Source organism: Hemicordylus capensis, chromosome 6, assembly GCF_027244095.1.
Source record: "Hemicordylus capensis ecotype Gifberg chromosome 6, rHemCap1.1.pri, whole genome shotgun sequence".
Lineage (NCBI taxonomy): Eukaryota > Metazoa > Chordata > Lepidosauria > Squamata > Cordylidae > Hemicordylus > Hemicordylus capensis.
Genome location: NC_069662.1, coordinates 78,077,026 through 78,089,988, shown reverse-complemented (window position 1 = coordinate 78,089,988; position 12,963 = coordinate 78,077,026). Strand labels below are relative to the sequence as shown.

General features: G+C 45.3%; 1 protein-coding gene across 7 annotated transcripts in view; it reads right to left on the bottom strand.

Annotated features, from left to right (window-relative positions):
• Window positions 1–12,963, bottom strand: part of TNS3 (tensin 3) — a 420,724-nt gene that overhangs the window by 320,123 nt on the left and 87,638 nt on the right. Inside the window, exon 1 of one of the 7 annotated variants that reach the window (XM_053262004.1) lies at window positions 4,436–4,513. The exons of the other annotated variants lie outside the window; for them this stretch is intronic. Within the exon in view, the coding sequence (XP_053117979.1) occupies window positions 4,436–4,480 (45 nt within the window). The 5' untranslated portion in view covers window positions 4,481–4,513. Of the gene's footprint in view, window positions 1–4,435; window positions 4,514–12,963 lie in introns of those variants that run through there. 7 annotated transcript variants of the gene reach the window in all.

The following is a 12,963-nucleotide window of genomic DNA, read 5'->3' as shown; positions in this document are numbered from 1 at the left end:
GTCATGGTGTTCAGACTGGAAAGGCACAGGCTGGAAAAGATAAATGTCTTTAAGAGGCCAGAAAGGAGGCAGGGTGAGGGTCTCTTCCTTATTCTCTCTGCAACACGGCATCTACTCTTCTAGGGCTGAGGACAGGCTACATTCTTCAGCAAACTGAAGACAATTTGAGAGGGGGGTTGCTGCCTATGGTGTGTACTAGGGTTATCAACAGTCCTTTATTAGCAGGGACATTCCTTATTTCAGTCCAAAACCATCTATCCCTTATAGGGTGCCATTTGTCTCTTATTTTCAGCTAATGGGAAGAACCTATGGCCGAGATCAAACCAGTTATTTTCACTAAAAATGAAATAAAGGTGATGATCATGATCAGTGTATATATATAAATAATTCAAAGAAATTATCTTTCTAGAAGACAAAATTACATCATACCCAGTTAGGCTAAAGGTAAAGTGTGCTGTCAAGTCAATTTTAACTCCTGGCGATCACAGAGCCCTGTGGTTTTTCTTTTGTTAGAATACAGGGGGGGGGGTTACCATTGCCTCCTCCTGTGCAGTATGAGATGATGCCTTTCAGCATCTTCCTATATCACTGCTGCCCGATATAGTAGCGGGGATTCAAACCGGCAACCTTCTGCTTGTTAGTCAAGCATTTCTCCTCTGCGCCATTTAAGGTGACCCAGTTATGCTAGCCATGGTTATATCAATAAGCAGAACAGAAGCAATCTAAGTGATAAGTAGTTTAAGCTGAAAGTGGTTAAAATACATACTGCACTGCTACTCAGGCTCCCCATTACCCCTGCATGCTCCCTTATTCAGGCAATGAAATGTTGGCAACCCTAGGTGTACATCCATCCCACTTTTGCTTCTGCTAACAAAATTTTTGTCTTGTTTTAAAACTGGCAAAAGCTGTTTGACCAGCGGTGACAGTGACAGTCAAGAAACAGAGTAAAGCAACACCTCTCCCAAAACCACTTTCAACTCTCAAGAAAACCTTTTAATTTTTTGGCTCACAAGTGGGAACTCTGGAGGGCAAAGTAAGGTCTCACAAGCCAACTTCTGCTCACCCATTTCTCTGCCACCAGCCATTTCGTGATTGTGGTGGTGGCTGCTGTTTGTACCGACAAGAATTTAGCACAGAGTTTTTCAACCCTTTTTTTTTTAAATGGAGTACCACTTCTGCAAATACAGGAAGGGCTGCTAGATGCAGATGTGGGCAGCTCATCATACAGTTGTTCCTGTAGTGATGGAGTGGCTTCCTCAGATGCTGCCGCCTCCTAGTCTCTCCTCCTTTCTGAGGTCTCCCCTTGCCCAGGCTGCCCCCTTTTGAAGGGTGTCCTCCACACTGGTACCCAGCGGCATCTTACCACCACTGCACCGCCACCCCAGGCATCTTGACTTCCAGCGGGGCCAGTCCAGGCAACACCACTGCTGCCTCGGGGACCACACAGTCCTTGAGGCAGCAATGTCAAACACACCTATCATCTACTACCAGAGTGTGAAATACCACCAATTGAAAAAGCACAGCTTATTTTCACTCTGATTGGGCTGCAGCTATTAATTTTATTTTAAATTAAACCACCAACCCTAATGCATTTAATGGCGCGTGTAATTTGGCCCTTGGGATATAAGAGCAACACTACACATTACAACTGCTTTGGGAAATACCATAGTCCCCCACATCAAACACAGTAAGTGTGGACGCTGCATACTTTTGTGCAGGCACCTTTAAATACCTGTATGGGTATCTGGGAACCCTGATTGGGCCCAGTTTCCCGATATGTGCCCAAAAGCATTTAAGGATGCATGTGCCCATGTATGATGTGCACGCTATGTAAGAGTTTCCGGGTGAGAAACACCCGCATTTCCCACAGTAACTGTAATATGCATTCCTGCAATAGATTGATGCCGACTACAGCTATCGAGAGGCAAGAGCTTTTGCACATCATGAATTCAGCCCACTGCAGCTCCATGTTTAGTGAAGGGACCACTAATCAAGGTGACTAATCTGAAAACAGCGGACAGTTCCCTCATTTGCCCCCATTTACACTGTAAATCTTTAGATGGTACAGCTGGGGGGGAAAGCTCATGTCGGGTCCTAGATCTCTGTCAATTTGCCTTTTAATCTGGGGTTGTTATGCAAAGAGACTGTTCACACACACAGCCTAGCCCAGCCTGGGCTAGCATGCACATGTGAAGCACTGGGATTGAGCCCAATCCCAACACTGCCCCCATGCCTAGCCCCACTTTTGAACTCGGCATTTAGCCAAGGTAAAGCTAACCTATGGTTTGCTTAACCTCAGCCGGCAATCATGTGCACAATCACCACCAGGTTAAACGGCTCCCCGCAACTGGCCTGCCACCACTTCTGGCAGTGGGCGGGGGGGGGGTGGAGGTGGAGGAGTGGCTGCAACAAGCACAGCAGCTGCTCTAATGCAGTCCCCTGCTAGCTGAGCAAAGAGTTACCTTTTAAAAGTGGTGATTCTCTTTATTTAGTAGGAAGAGAGCAACTGGCCCTATCCATCCCCAGCACAGCATCCCTCTAGTGGCTGTTGCTGGTGTCTATCCTATTCTAGACTGTGGACAGGGAGCCATTTTATTTATATCTATTTAAACCACTTTAGGAACTTTTGTTGAAAAGCGGTATTCATCATCATCCATCTTATTTGTTTGTTACTTTTCCGTGTAAACCAGCCTGAGCCATTTTTTGGAAGGGCGGTATAGAAATCAAATGAATGAATGAATGAATGAATGATCATCATCATCATCATCATGTGGGCAGCCACCGCACTCACAGTGTGGGGCACCCTGGGATGCGAGACGGGAAAGTCCTCCTGCTCCCAACTCTTGCCTTTGGCACACTGCCATTCATGTGGGTGCACATCCAAGGCAAGAACGGTTGCTGCTCATCTGCCGAAGAAGGCAGCCGAGCTCCTGCCTTCACCGCAGCCCACAAAAGCATCAGTTGGAGGTCGTGTTCAAGACCTTAAAGTGTTTCCAATACATCGCCCTAATGTATTTTTTAAAAAATTTGCTCAATTTTAAGAAGTAATCTTAAAACCAGCAACAATAAAAATAGAATTCTGGAACTATAACTGAGAAGAACTGAGAACTACCAAACACTCCTGGTTACCAAACCATCTAATGCTGAGAATCTACCAGTACCATATTATGCTCACTTAGGCCTTACCAATCTTACTGTCTAACACAGCTCTCATCTTGACCTTAAATGTGAACCAGTCTCCCACCTTCCCCTGAAAGACAGGGCATAAATTACCACAGAAAAGCAGCCTGGCTCTACCACTGAAAACTCTCCCCTCCCCCCCCCGCCCCCGGGCAAAGAAAGCTGAAGGAGCTTGAGGCACAATACTCTTGGCCTTTCCCTGGTCCCAGGTGAGTCATACTGGGCGTTTTCCTTCATTACTATCTTTAGCCACCAGGAAGACAAAGAAAGGTCACCTTTGAGTAAGCCCTTCTCTCTTTTCGATTGGGAGAGCACCTTCAAGGTTCTAAAGTGGTGTCTCCAATTTAGCAGCATGTAGGATTCATTTTGAAAATGCTGTCACTGGCTTCAGATTGCAAGTGAGGAGCTGTTTGTTTGAAATATTCCCCCTTTGTGTAAAACAAAAAAACCCTCCCTGCACATAGAAAATTAGCATATCAGAGGAAAACACGATTGCCTAGCCCTCTCTCTGATGTTTTAGCTTTCTCAGTGCAAGCAGTATTTTTTCCCCTTCAAAGAACATTCAAACCTGCAATCTCCCCACTGCAGTCCAATGTAGTATATAGTATCCCAAAAGTGTAAATTGGCTTTTAACTATAAGTAATAACATTTCCCCCGATATACAAGTTTTCAAAGTGCAGGAATGTTCTTTATACCAAGAGAAATAGTGACCCTTAAGGATATTTTTATCAATTTTACCATCTCACTTTCCTACCCAGATGCAAAACCTGATACTTCTAGTCCAGAACTGCTCCTGGGTTCCCAATATACAGTTGACGCTAGAAGCACTTTTTCCTATCAGCAACTACTACAGAAAATTCAACCTCCCTTTATAAAAAGGTCTGTGTCAACTGTCGCAACCTTTATTCTTTAGGACTGTTGGATTACAGTAACTAGACATTGTGAATATGCTTTGAAACTACACTGGTAAATTTCATAAACTGATATAGATATTCATAGCCTACTTCCACATGAGGCTCCGAGCAGTCTCCTGTCCAAGGAATGGATCAAGCCCACATCTGCAGCATGGCTGAAGCTAAGCAACTTCTGATACTTTCAGATCATTCACTAAGTGTTGGGTCCACTTAAAAAAACACACACATACACACATTTCTCTCTACAATTCTTAAGAGCTTCTGATAAACATTCAACAAAATTTTCGAACATTTACTATGCTGATGTCTACCCTTAGCCATGACATTGCCAAAAAAACTACCTGAGATTTCCATTGAACATGTACCCGGAGATTCAGGGATAACATACAGCCCTCCTGTCACTATCAACTGACTCCTGTTGTAGGTACAATTCAAATTATAAACAGCTGCTCCCTTTCCACCAGCAACATCCTTCAGCTTTTTCAGCTGCAATGCACAGACAACACTGAATGCTAGTGTAAAGTCCATCATGACCAGCAGCAAACCAGATATCTTAATGATAATGCAGGGGTTGTCAACATCTCTATTCTTGGAGAGGGCGGCAACATTCCTGTTTCACTCCACAAGAAGCCTGAACCCAGACCAGAATTTCTCCCAAGGAATTAGTGGAGCCCCAAACTCTTGCAGTTCTGGGTATCTGTATGCTCGTTTCACTTGCCACTGCATTGCATTACGGTGCATCAAAAGTTAAACATTGGGGGGGAAACCAAAAGCCAATGGTATGGTGTGAAAATGGCATGGTATACGTAATATGGTGTGGAAATCATTAAAATAGCAAGATGCATGCGTGGCTCTTAGAAATGGATTCATCAAAAGCATGGTAGGTTTTAGAAGAGCCATCAGAATTCGAAAGCAACATAGTGTTTAACCCATAGAGTAAGACTAAATGTAGCACTTCAACTTTTCCAGGTACTTTCACTAAGAAAAGGAAGCCAGAGACTCTCAAGCAAAGATATTGCGACTGTATAATGAGATTATTCATTCAGTCTGTGTTTACACAACATACTTTGGATACTGATGAGGCACTCCTTTCCATGGATAGTATGATGGGGGAAGGGAGTATGTGATAACCTTAGTTTTATGGCTGTACCATGAATTGATAAATTGTTACAACTTGCTGAACAAGAGGCACACGTAGTGACCCTCAAGCATTCACACCTTTGCAGACGCCAAGTACTGGATGTCAAGAACAGCAATGGTAAACAGTTGTCTTTTTTCAAGCTGCCCACATGACATTCTTAAATGTATTTCCTTACAAGGCTTGTTTTCTGCTCAGGTTACCTGCTCTACAATTATCAAACTGCATACCATTTCATTTCTGGTTTTGAGAGTTTCAGCTGCTATTTGAATAAAGAAGCACAGGGTGTAGGAAAAGAAAGCATGTTGGCTTGAATAACATTGCAAGGTTTACCAAAGAACCTGGTAATCATTAACACCTTACTACTGCACCATAGTCCTATGAGGCATTAAATGTATTTACTGGGACAGAGACTGCAGCATGTATGTACTTTTAACATTTAACAGAGTTCAGTTTAAGAGTAGAATTCTGATCAAGGGAGAGGCTTTATCATAGCAGATATGTCTCTTGTACTCTCCAAAAATGCTGAGGAGTACACATGGTCTACTGTTCAACCAGGTTTTTTTGCACCAAAAAAGTGTGTCCTGGAAGGAAAGACAACCTCTCTAATGTCAACAGTAGATGCTTGATAAATATTCCTGGAGAATGCCTGAGTTGTGCAAATGCTACAGTGCCTACAATAAGAGTTGGAGAAAGCTATCAGCCATATTCAAAGATATGGAAATCAACCAACACGATCTTACCAATGGGAAAACAATTTCCAGCACATCAGGATGTCTTGTGGACCTAAAAGATACCAAAAGCACCGTGGATGACTAAACACTAAGGAGGCACTTTGCACACAGCGCTTCTGCACCACTAGTGAGGATGTCAGCCACTCGCTCTAACCTCACAGGGTTGTTGTGAGCATGGGGTGGGTGGGAAGAACCATGTATGCTACTCCAAGCTCCTTGGAGGAAGGACAGGATATGTGGCATAAATACTGAAACATTTAGAACAACTTACTTCATTGATCAACTTACTTCATTGAGCCCCTGGTGGCGCAGTGGTAAAACTGCCGCCCTGTAACCAGAAGGTTACAAGTTCGATCCTGACCAGGGGCTCAAGGTTGACTCAGCCTTCCATCCTTCTGAGGTCAGTAAAATGAGTACCCAGAATGTTGGGGGCAATATGCTAAATCATTGTAAACCGCTTAGAGAGCTCCGGCTATAGAGCGGTATATAAATGTAAGTGCTATTGCTATTGCTATCATACTCATCATGTGGCCTCCAAGTCTACTAGTGGCCATGAGGAACATCCAAGAAGTGAATGAGGATCCTCAAACATAACAGTTAGTGCACACTGCAAAGTGGACAGTGTCTACAGGCCACACAAAGTCCAATACTCACTTGCTGCTCAAAGCCCCACCATAAACAAGTTCTGAGGCATGTTCTAGGGTGCACACTCAGTTCATGTGGAGTGCTGGAAGGCCTCTTAGACCTCACCAATGATCCCTGAACATGCCAAATGCTCCCCTGTGGTTGCAAAATACAGGCAGTGATGGGCAAAGGGGCGTCCTGGGAAGCTCATCTACCTGATGTTCTCACTGAAGAACCATTAATGAGCTTTTGAGGAACTCCTTAAAAGAGCTCCTTCGAACATAGCTTGAAAACCACTGCTTGATATAGTTCCTACCAGCTCTCATAACCACAAGTGAATTGTGGTAGGAGAATTCTGTACAAACAGAATATGTAGGTAGAAGTGAAATGTGTTTACTTACAACCCATTATTTTCAAAATCTGTTCCCTGTAAGAGGGATTTCCAGATGTTGTTGACTAAAACTCCCAGAAACCCCAGCTGCAATCGCCTTTGGCTGGGGGTGATGGGAGTTGTAGTCAACAGCATCTGGGAATCCCTCTTACAGGGAACACTGCTCTTGCTGAATCAAAACACTGCCAAGCTTATGTTCCTCTGCCCCTGCAATTACTACTCCTAGAAACACCTCAGGTTTTAAAGCGGGGGCTGGGGGAGAGAATCTCAAACTGTTTGAGGCACAAACCCTATTCAAAAAGCAGACTTCTCATACTACAAAATGCTGTAATTACTCTCTAATCCTCAGTCTCCAAGCACAGTTCTTCAGTGGAGACATTGGTTCTCAAAACAAACACTGGAAAAACTGACATGCAATCTGACTGGCTAGGCTCTGATCAATGCCCTCAAAACTAAGGTCAGTCAAGAGCATCTCTGTCATAGCTCCTCGACCTCGACATATATTTTCAAAACAATCTGGTAGTTCCCAAGAGATATTAAACATAGACGCTATTCACACGCACAGGCAAAATTGGGCTCAGGAAGCCCAGCCCGGTTTTGCCTCCACGCGTGCACCACCAGGATCAGGCAGCACACCCACCTAGGCAGGCACCCTCCAAAACAAAGTTAGGAGAGCGATTGTTCTCCTAACCCCGTGCCTGTCATCGGCTGCCCGCCATGGCTGCTTGCAGCTATGGCTGGCAGGCTGCAGAGATCCTGGGCAGCTTCGGGTGCGGGATCCCCATAATGTCACACAAGCAGTTAGAAAAGGGAAGAGGGTTAGCAGGGAGGAAGTTCTAACCAGCTTACCTCCCCTCAGGCAATTACTGGAGCTGGGGAGGGGAAGGCAATGCAGGGTGATGCGTCCCAGCACCCCAGCCCTCCGAGTTACCAGCAGCAGCTGGTAGTCGTCTGGTCGGGCCATCCGCCTGCTGCATAGGACACCCTCAATTGTCTGAGGGGAGGTAAGCTCTTTAGGGCTTCCTCCCTGCTAACTCTCTTCCCTTTTCTCACTGCTTCTGAGAAAGGGCTCCTACTCTGATAAATCCCTGCTAGGAGTTGGGGGTGGCAGGGGGTGGGGGGAGAAAGGCATTTCCCTTCATTTCAATGAAGTTAGAGTTTGCTGACCAATCCTTATATTGCCCACCTCACTGTCAATTTCTTCACCACCCTGTCCATCTCTCCACTCTCCAGTGAAACCAACGTGGTCAGGAGTAAAGATATGCAAAACAATTCTACTTGAATCGTTTCAAGCTTGAAATGGGCCATTCAAACTCAAATTGAATGGCACTTGAAATAAAGGGCCTGATCTGAGTTTGAATCGAAACAACCCTGATTTGAGCTCAAATCGATTCAAGTGATTCAAGTGTCATTTTGCAGCCCATTTTTCCCTTGCCAATTGGTTTTCTGGCACTGGTTTCCGACTGGCTTGAGATCTCTTTGCTTTTTGGTTGGCTTATCATTCAAATAAAGTGTTGGCATGGGTAATTGTGCCCACATTGGCTGGGGGGAGGGAGCAGGGAGGGGGAGGCCAAAGGAGGGAGTCTCAAAAAATGTTTTTAAGGGCCTGGGAGGCAGAGAGTCCTTACAGTGTGCCACTGCCTCTTGAAGAGGAAGGATACTGTACATAAGGAGAGAGGAAAGACAGAGACTGCAGCAGTATGGCAGCAGAAGAGAGGAGAGTGAGTGGCCTGGGGCCTGCCTGCTTTCCTTCTCTCTCTCTTATTTATTTTTAATTGTACCAGCAACCCCAGTGGCTTTAACAGGGTGCTGCTTTGATTTTTTTTTCCCCCCTTGTGCTGACTTTTATTTCCCCCTTTTTGCTTCAGCCCCCAGTGGCTTTAACTGGGTGCTGTTTTTCTTGTGCAGATTTTTTTTTTCTTATTGCTTGTAGCCAGCCCCCAGTAGGTTTAATAAATGGGTGCTATGCTTTTTTAACAAAAAAATCCCGTTACAGCACTAAGCTGCACCTCTTTGCTGCTGCGTGCCTGCCTAGATCACTGAATTGCTTTGGTGGTGGTGGTGGTGGTGTTTGGGGGGGGGGGGTTTGCACACCGGTATGTTGTGACTTCTGTCTCGTGCCCAGCCTCTCTGTTTCCCTGGTTTCTTTTTGTGTTTGTTTTTCCCATTATGGTGTTTTGTTTTGCTTTGAATGAGTGGGTGCCTGACTGGTGTGTACCTGCCCTGCGGCCAGTTGAGTCTCAACCCAATTGCCTTGGGGAGCAGCACTTAGCCAGACTCCGGCAGAAGAGACAGAGAAGATGCCGGAAGCAGGGGCGTAGCTATAATTGAGCAAAAGGGTTCAAAGAACATGGGCCCCCAGCTCCTGAGGGCCCTCCAGGTCCACCCCTCCCTATTTTCTCCATTGTCTCCCTCAATCTGAGGGGCCGCCAGAGAGAGGGATGAACACAGGCCCCCTCTTCCCTAGCTATGCCCCTGGCCGGAAGGTAAGCTCCTCTTGGTCACTGGTCAGGTTATTAGAGAACCTAGAGTACTTAATCTTTAAATATGGCCTAGTTTGGGCAAGGGATTTTAGGTAGGCACCAGTATTCCTTCGAAGGTGTGCGAGTGCGTTCACATGGTTTTTGATGTCCACATAGTCAATTTTAGATCTCACTCAGCTTGAATTAGGAAGGTTCCACTCTGAATAAACGTGTGCACACACTGCCTTGATACTGCCGCCCCAAATAATACGCATTCTGCACACAGATGAAAAAAATTAGCAAGAACACTCGTAGGCCCTAGAACTGTAGGACAGAAGGGGTGGGTTAACTTAAGACAGGCCACAGTAATCCCTTTCACTCCCCTTAGACGTATCCCATTGTTGAGCGCTCCCCTCCCATAAAGGGGCGATTTAATTTTTTTGGCTTTTGTGTGTGCAGCAGAGTGCTATAGATAGCACTGTGTGTGGCACACACGGCATAAACAGACCACCCCCAACCCCACATCCTTTTTAAAATACCACTTTAAATGCTCTTCTTCTCCCTTCCTCTAACAGACTTAGTGCTTCAATTTTTAAAAACCCAAGTTGTCTAGGAGGGTGTGAGGCAGAGCCAGGACTAGAGTGGCAGGCAGAGGGAGGGGTGATGCTGGTTGTCGGGGGCAACAGTGAGAGGGGCCTACTACCCAAGTTGTCCCCACTGATGTGGTTGTGCACAGGCTCTCCTTTCTGGAGGAGTCTGGTCCTGCAGCGCAGCTGCCTATGGCAGCTGAGGTGGAAGTAGGGAGGAGGTCCTCCCCTGTCAGGGAAGAAGATCTTCCTGTGGCAGCAAAGGAGGAGGAGGCAATTGTGTTGGCTGCTACTAGCCCAGCCAGATCACTCTCACCATCCTCTCCAATCCCCACTGACAGTGCAACCCCCCAGTCTGAGACTGAGGAGGACCAGGAGGAAGTCATCCTGCTTCCAGTTCCTGGACCTTCTCAGCCCCGGACTGAAGGCAGTGGTGGTGGTGGCCCCCAGAAGGCACCAGCAGCCCCAGTACCACCACCACCAAAATGGTTCCGGACTGATAGCAGCATAGTGTGGGACCACTTTGAGCTCCGCCCTGGTGACCCACACCATGCTGCCTGCATCCACTGTGGGACACAGGTCAGCAAGGGTAAGGACCCCTAAGCGTCTCATGACATCAGGAATACTACAGCACCTGTGACGGCATCACCCAGGGGTCCCTACTCCTGCTGGCAGCAATAGGCCTGGTGTGTCCTCGAGTAGTGGCAAGGATCCATAGGATCCATAGTTTTGGGGAAAGATTAAAATTATTCCCCTGCTTGCCCATTTATTTTGTGGGTTGGGTTGGGTGGTAGGTAGATAGCACTCATCATGAGATGAGAGCCAGCGTGGTGTAGTGGTTAGAGTGCTGGACTAGGACCGGGGAGACCCGAGTTCAAATCCCCATTCAGCCATGATACTAGCTGGGTGACTCTGGGTCAGTCACATCTCTCTCAGCCTAACCTACTACACAGGGTTGTTGTGAAAGAGAAACTCAAGTATGTAGTACACCGCTCTGGGCTCCTTGGAGGAAGAGCGGGATATAAATGTAATAATAATAATAATAATGATAATGATGATGATGATGATGATGTCCTACCACCCAACCCACTTTGGTGACCCTAGGACCTGGCCATGGGGAACAATGGGGTGTTTTGTGTTCCCCATTGTTCCCTATGGCCAAATCACTTGAATCAATTTGAGTGATTCAAGATCAATTTGTCAAAACAGCCAGATTTGGCTGCTGTTTCAATGAATCGATTTGAGGATTTTGCTATTCGTTTCGAGCTCAAAATGAATCACAAAATCTGATTCATGCACACCCCTAGTAAGGAGACAACACCAACAGTTTAACCAAAGGCTTTCCTAGACTTGTCAATTTCTCTGGAGAGCATAGATGAGAAAGGAAAACTGCATCAGTGAAATTGGCAAGGGCTTCCCACACATAAAAACTCATTGTTCTGTACAGGAAGGAGACTCTAAGACAGGTCTGCTCAACTTCGGCTGTCCTGCAGATGTTGGCCTACAACTCCCATAATCCCTGGCTATTGGCCACTGTGACTGGGAATTATGGGAGTTGTAGTCCAAAAATAGCTTGGAGGCCTAAGTTGAGCAGGCCCACTCTCAGTTTAAAATGCCATTCCCAAATTTTCTCTCTGTGGGAAAAATGGTGGATGAAAGACTAACAAGTGTGCTCCACCGAGAATGTGTCTGTTCACAGGGCAGAGTGAGAACAGGAAGCCTGAAATTCATCTTCTTATATTACCACCAGTTGATTTAAAAGTGACACTTCTGTTTTTCCCACACATGCACAGTAAGAGCAGAAAAAAGGCTCAAAAGCCCATTAAGTGCCAAGGGTCTGGGCTGTGAGCTGGGAACTCCACAGTTCAACTCCCACCTCAGCCACAAATTTGCAAGGTAGCCCTGAGGAAGTCGCTGTCCTCTCAGACTCAGCTTCAATCCCCATCTGCAGATACAAAGATAATAATGCTGTCCTACTGTACAGGGTTGTTATAAAAATTACTAGGATAATGTACATAAAGCACTTTCAACATTAACACTAAGTATTGTTATCATTATTAAATATCACCCATTTGTAACCCTCATTTCCCTAATGCCAGAGAACTCACAATTTCCAACAACAACAAAAAATAATGTTCAATGAAACCCATTTAAAAACAAAATGAAATAAATAAAATAATTGGTCAAATGTATTAAGTTCTTGATTTTTAAAAAAAATGGTCATCAAAATACTCCATATTCTGATAATCACATATACCAACAAACGGGTTATTTAACGAGAGTAATGTGGAACTCACTACATGGGAACTGTGTGAATTTAGCTAATTCAATACTTCTGATTATGGAGTTTTGGATACAGGGAGTTTAACCCCGTTACAGTATTAAAGGCCAGTTCATAATAAGCTCCAAACAGTCCTTTCATTAACTGATAGGAATTCTCACAATGCCTAGGTCATAACACAGCCTGGTCCATACTCCATCTGCTGTTACAACTGTGTTTGGTCCAGGAGCTTTTAAGCTGCAGCCATATGGGCAAAGTCCATGACACTAGGATAAAAGGAAAGTTCTCAGCTCTGCAAGTTCCCCACAAACAGATTAAAAACATGACAAACTTCAGGGTTTAATCAAAGAAACTAAACAAAATTCATGCCTACACAAAAACACACTTTACATCACCACAAAGCTTTTCATATCACATCCCCAACTAATATAGACTCTTCATTGTGTAAAGCTGACCTTTCAGACAAGCAACTTAACCCCAGGCATGCCAATTGCATTTAAAACCCATTATGTGCTGCACTCTAGTCTATACATCTCCTATAACTGAATAACTCCTTGGCTCACCCACCCTCCAAAGAGAGAGAGAGAGAAGGGGGGGGAGAAAAGAAGAGCCACCTTTCAAGGAGCATCATGTCGTCTCCGTTGTACTGATA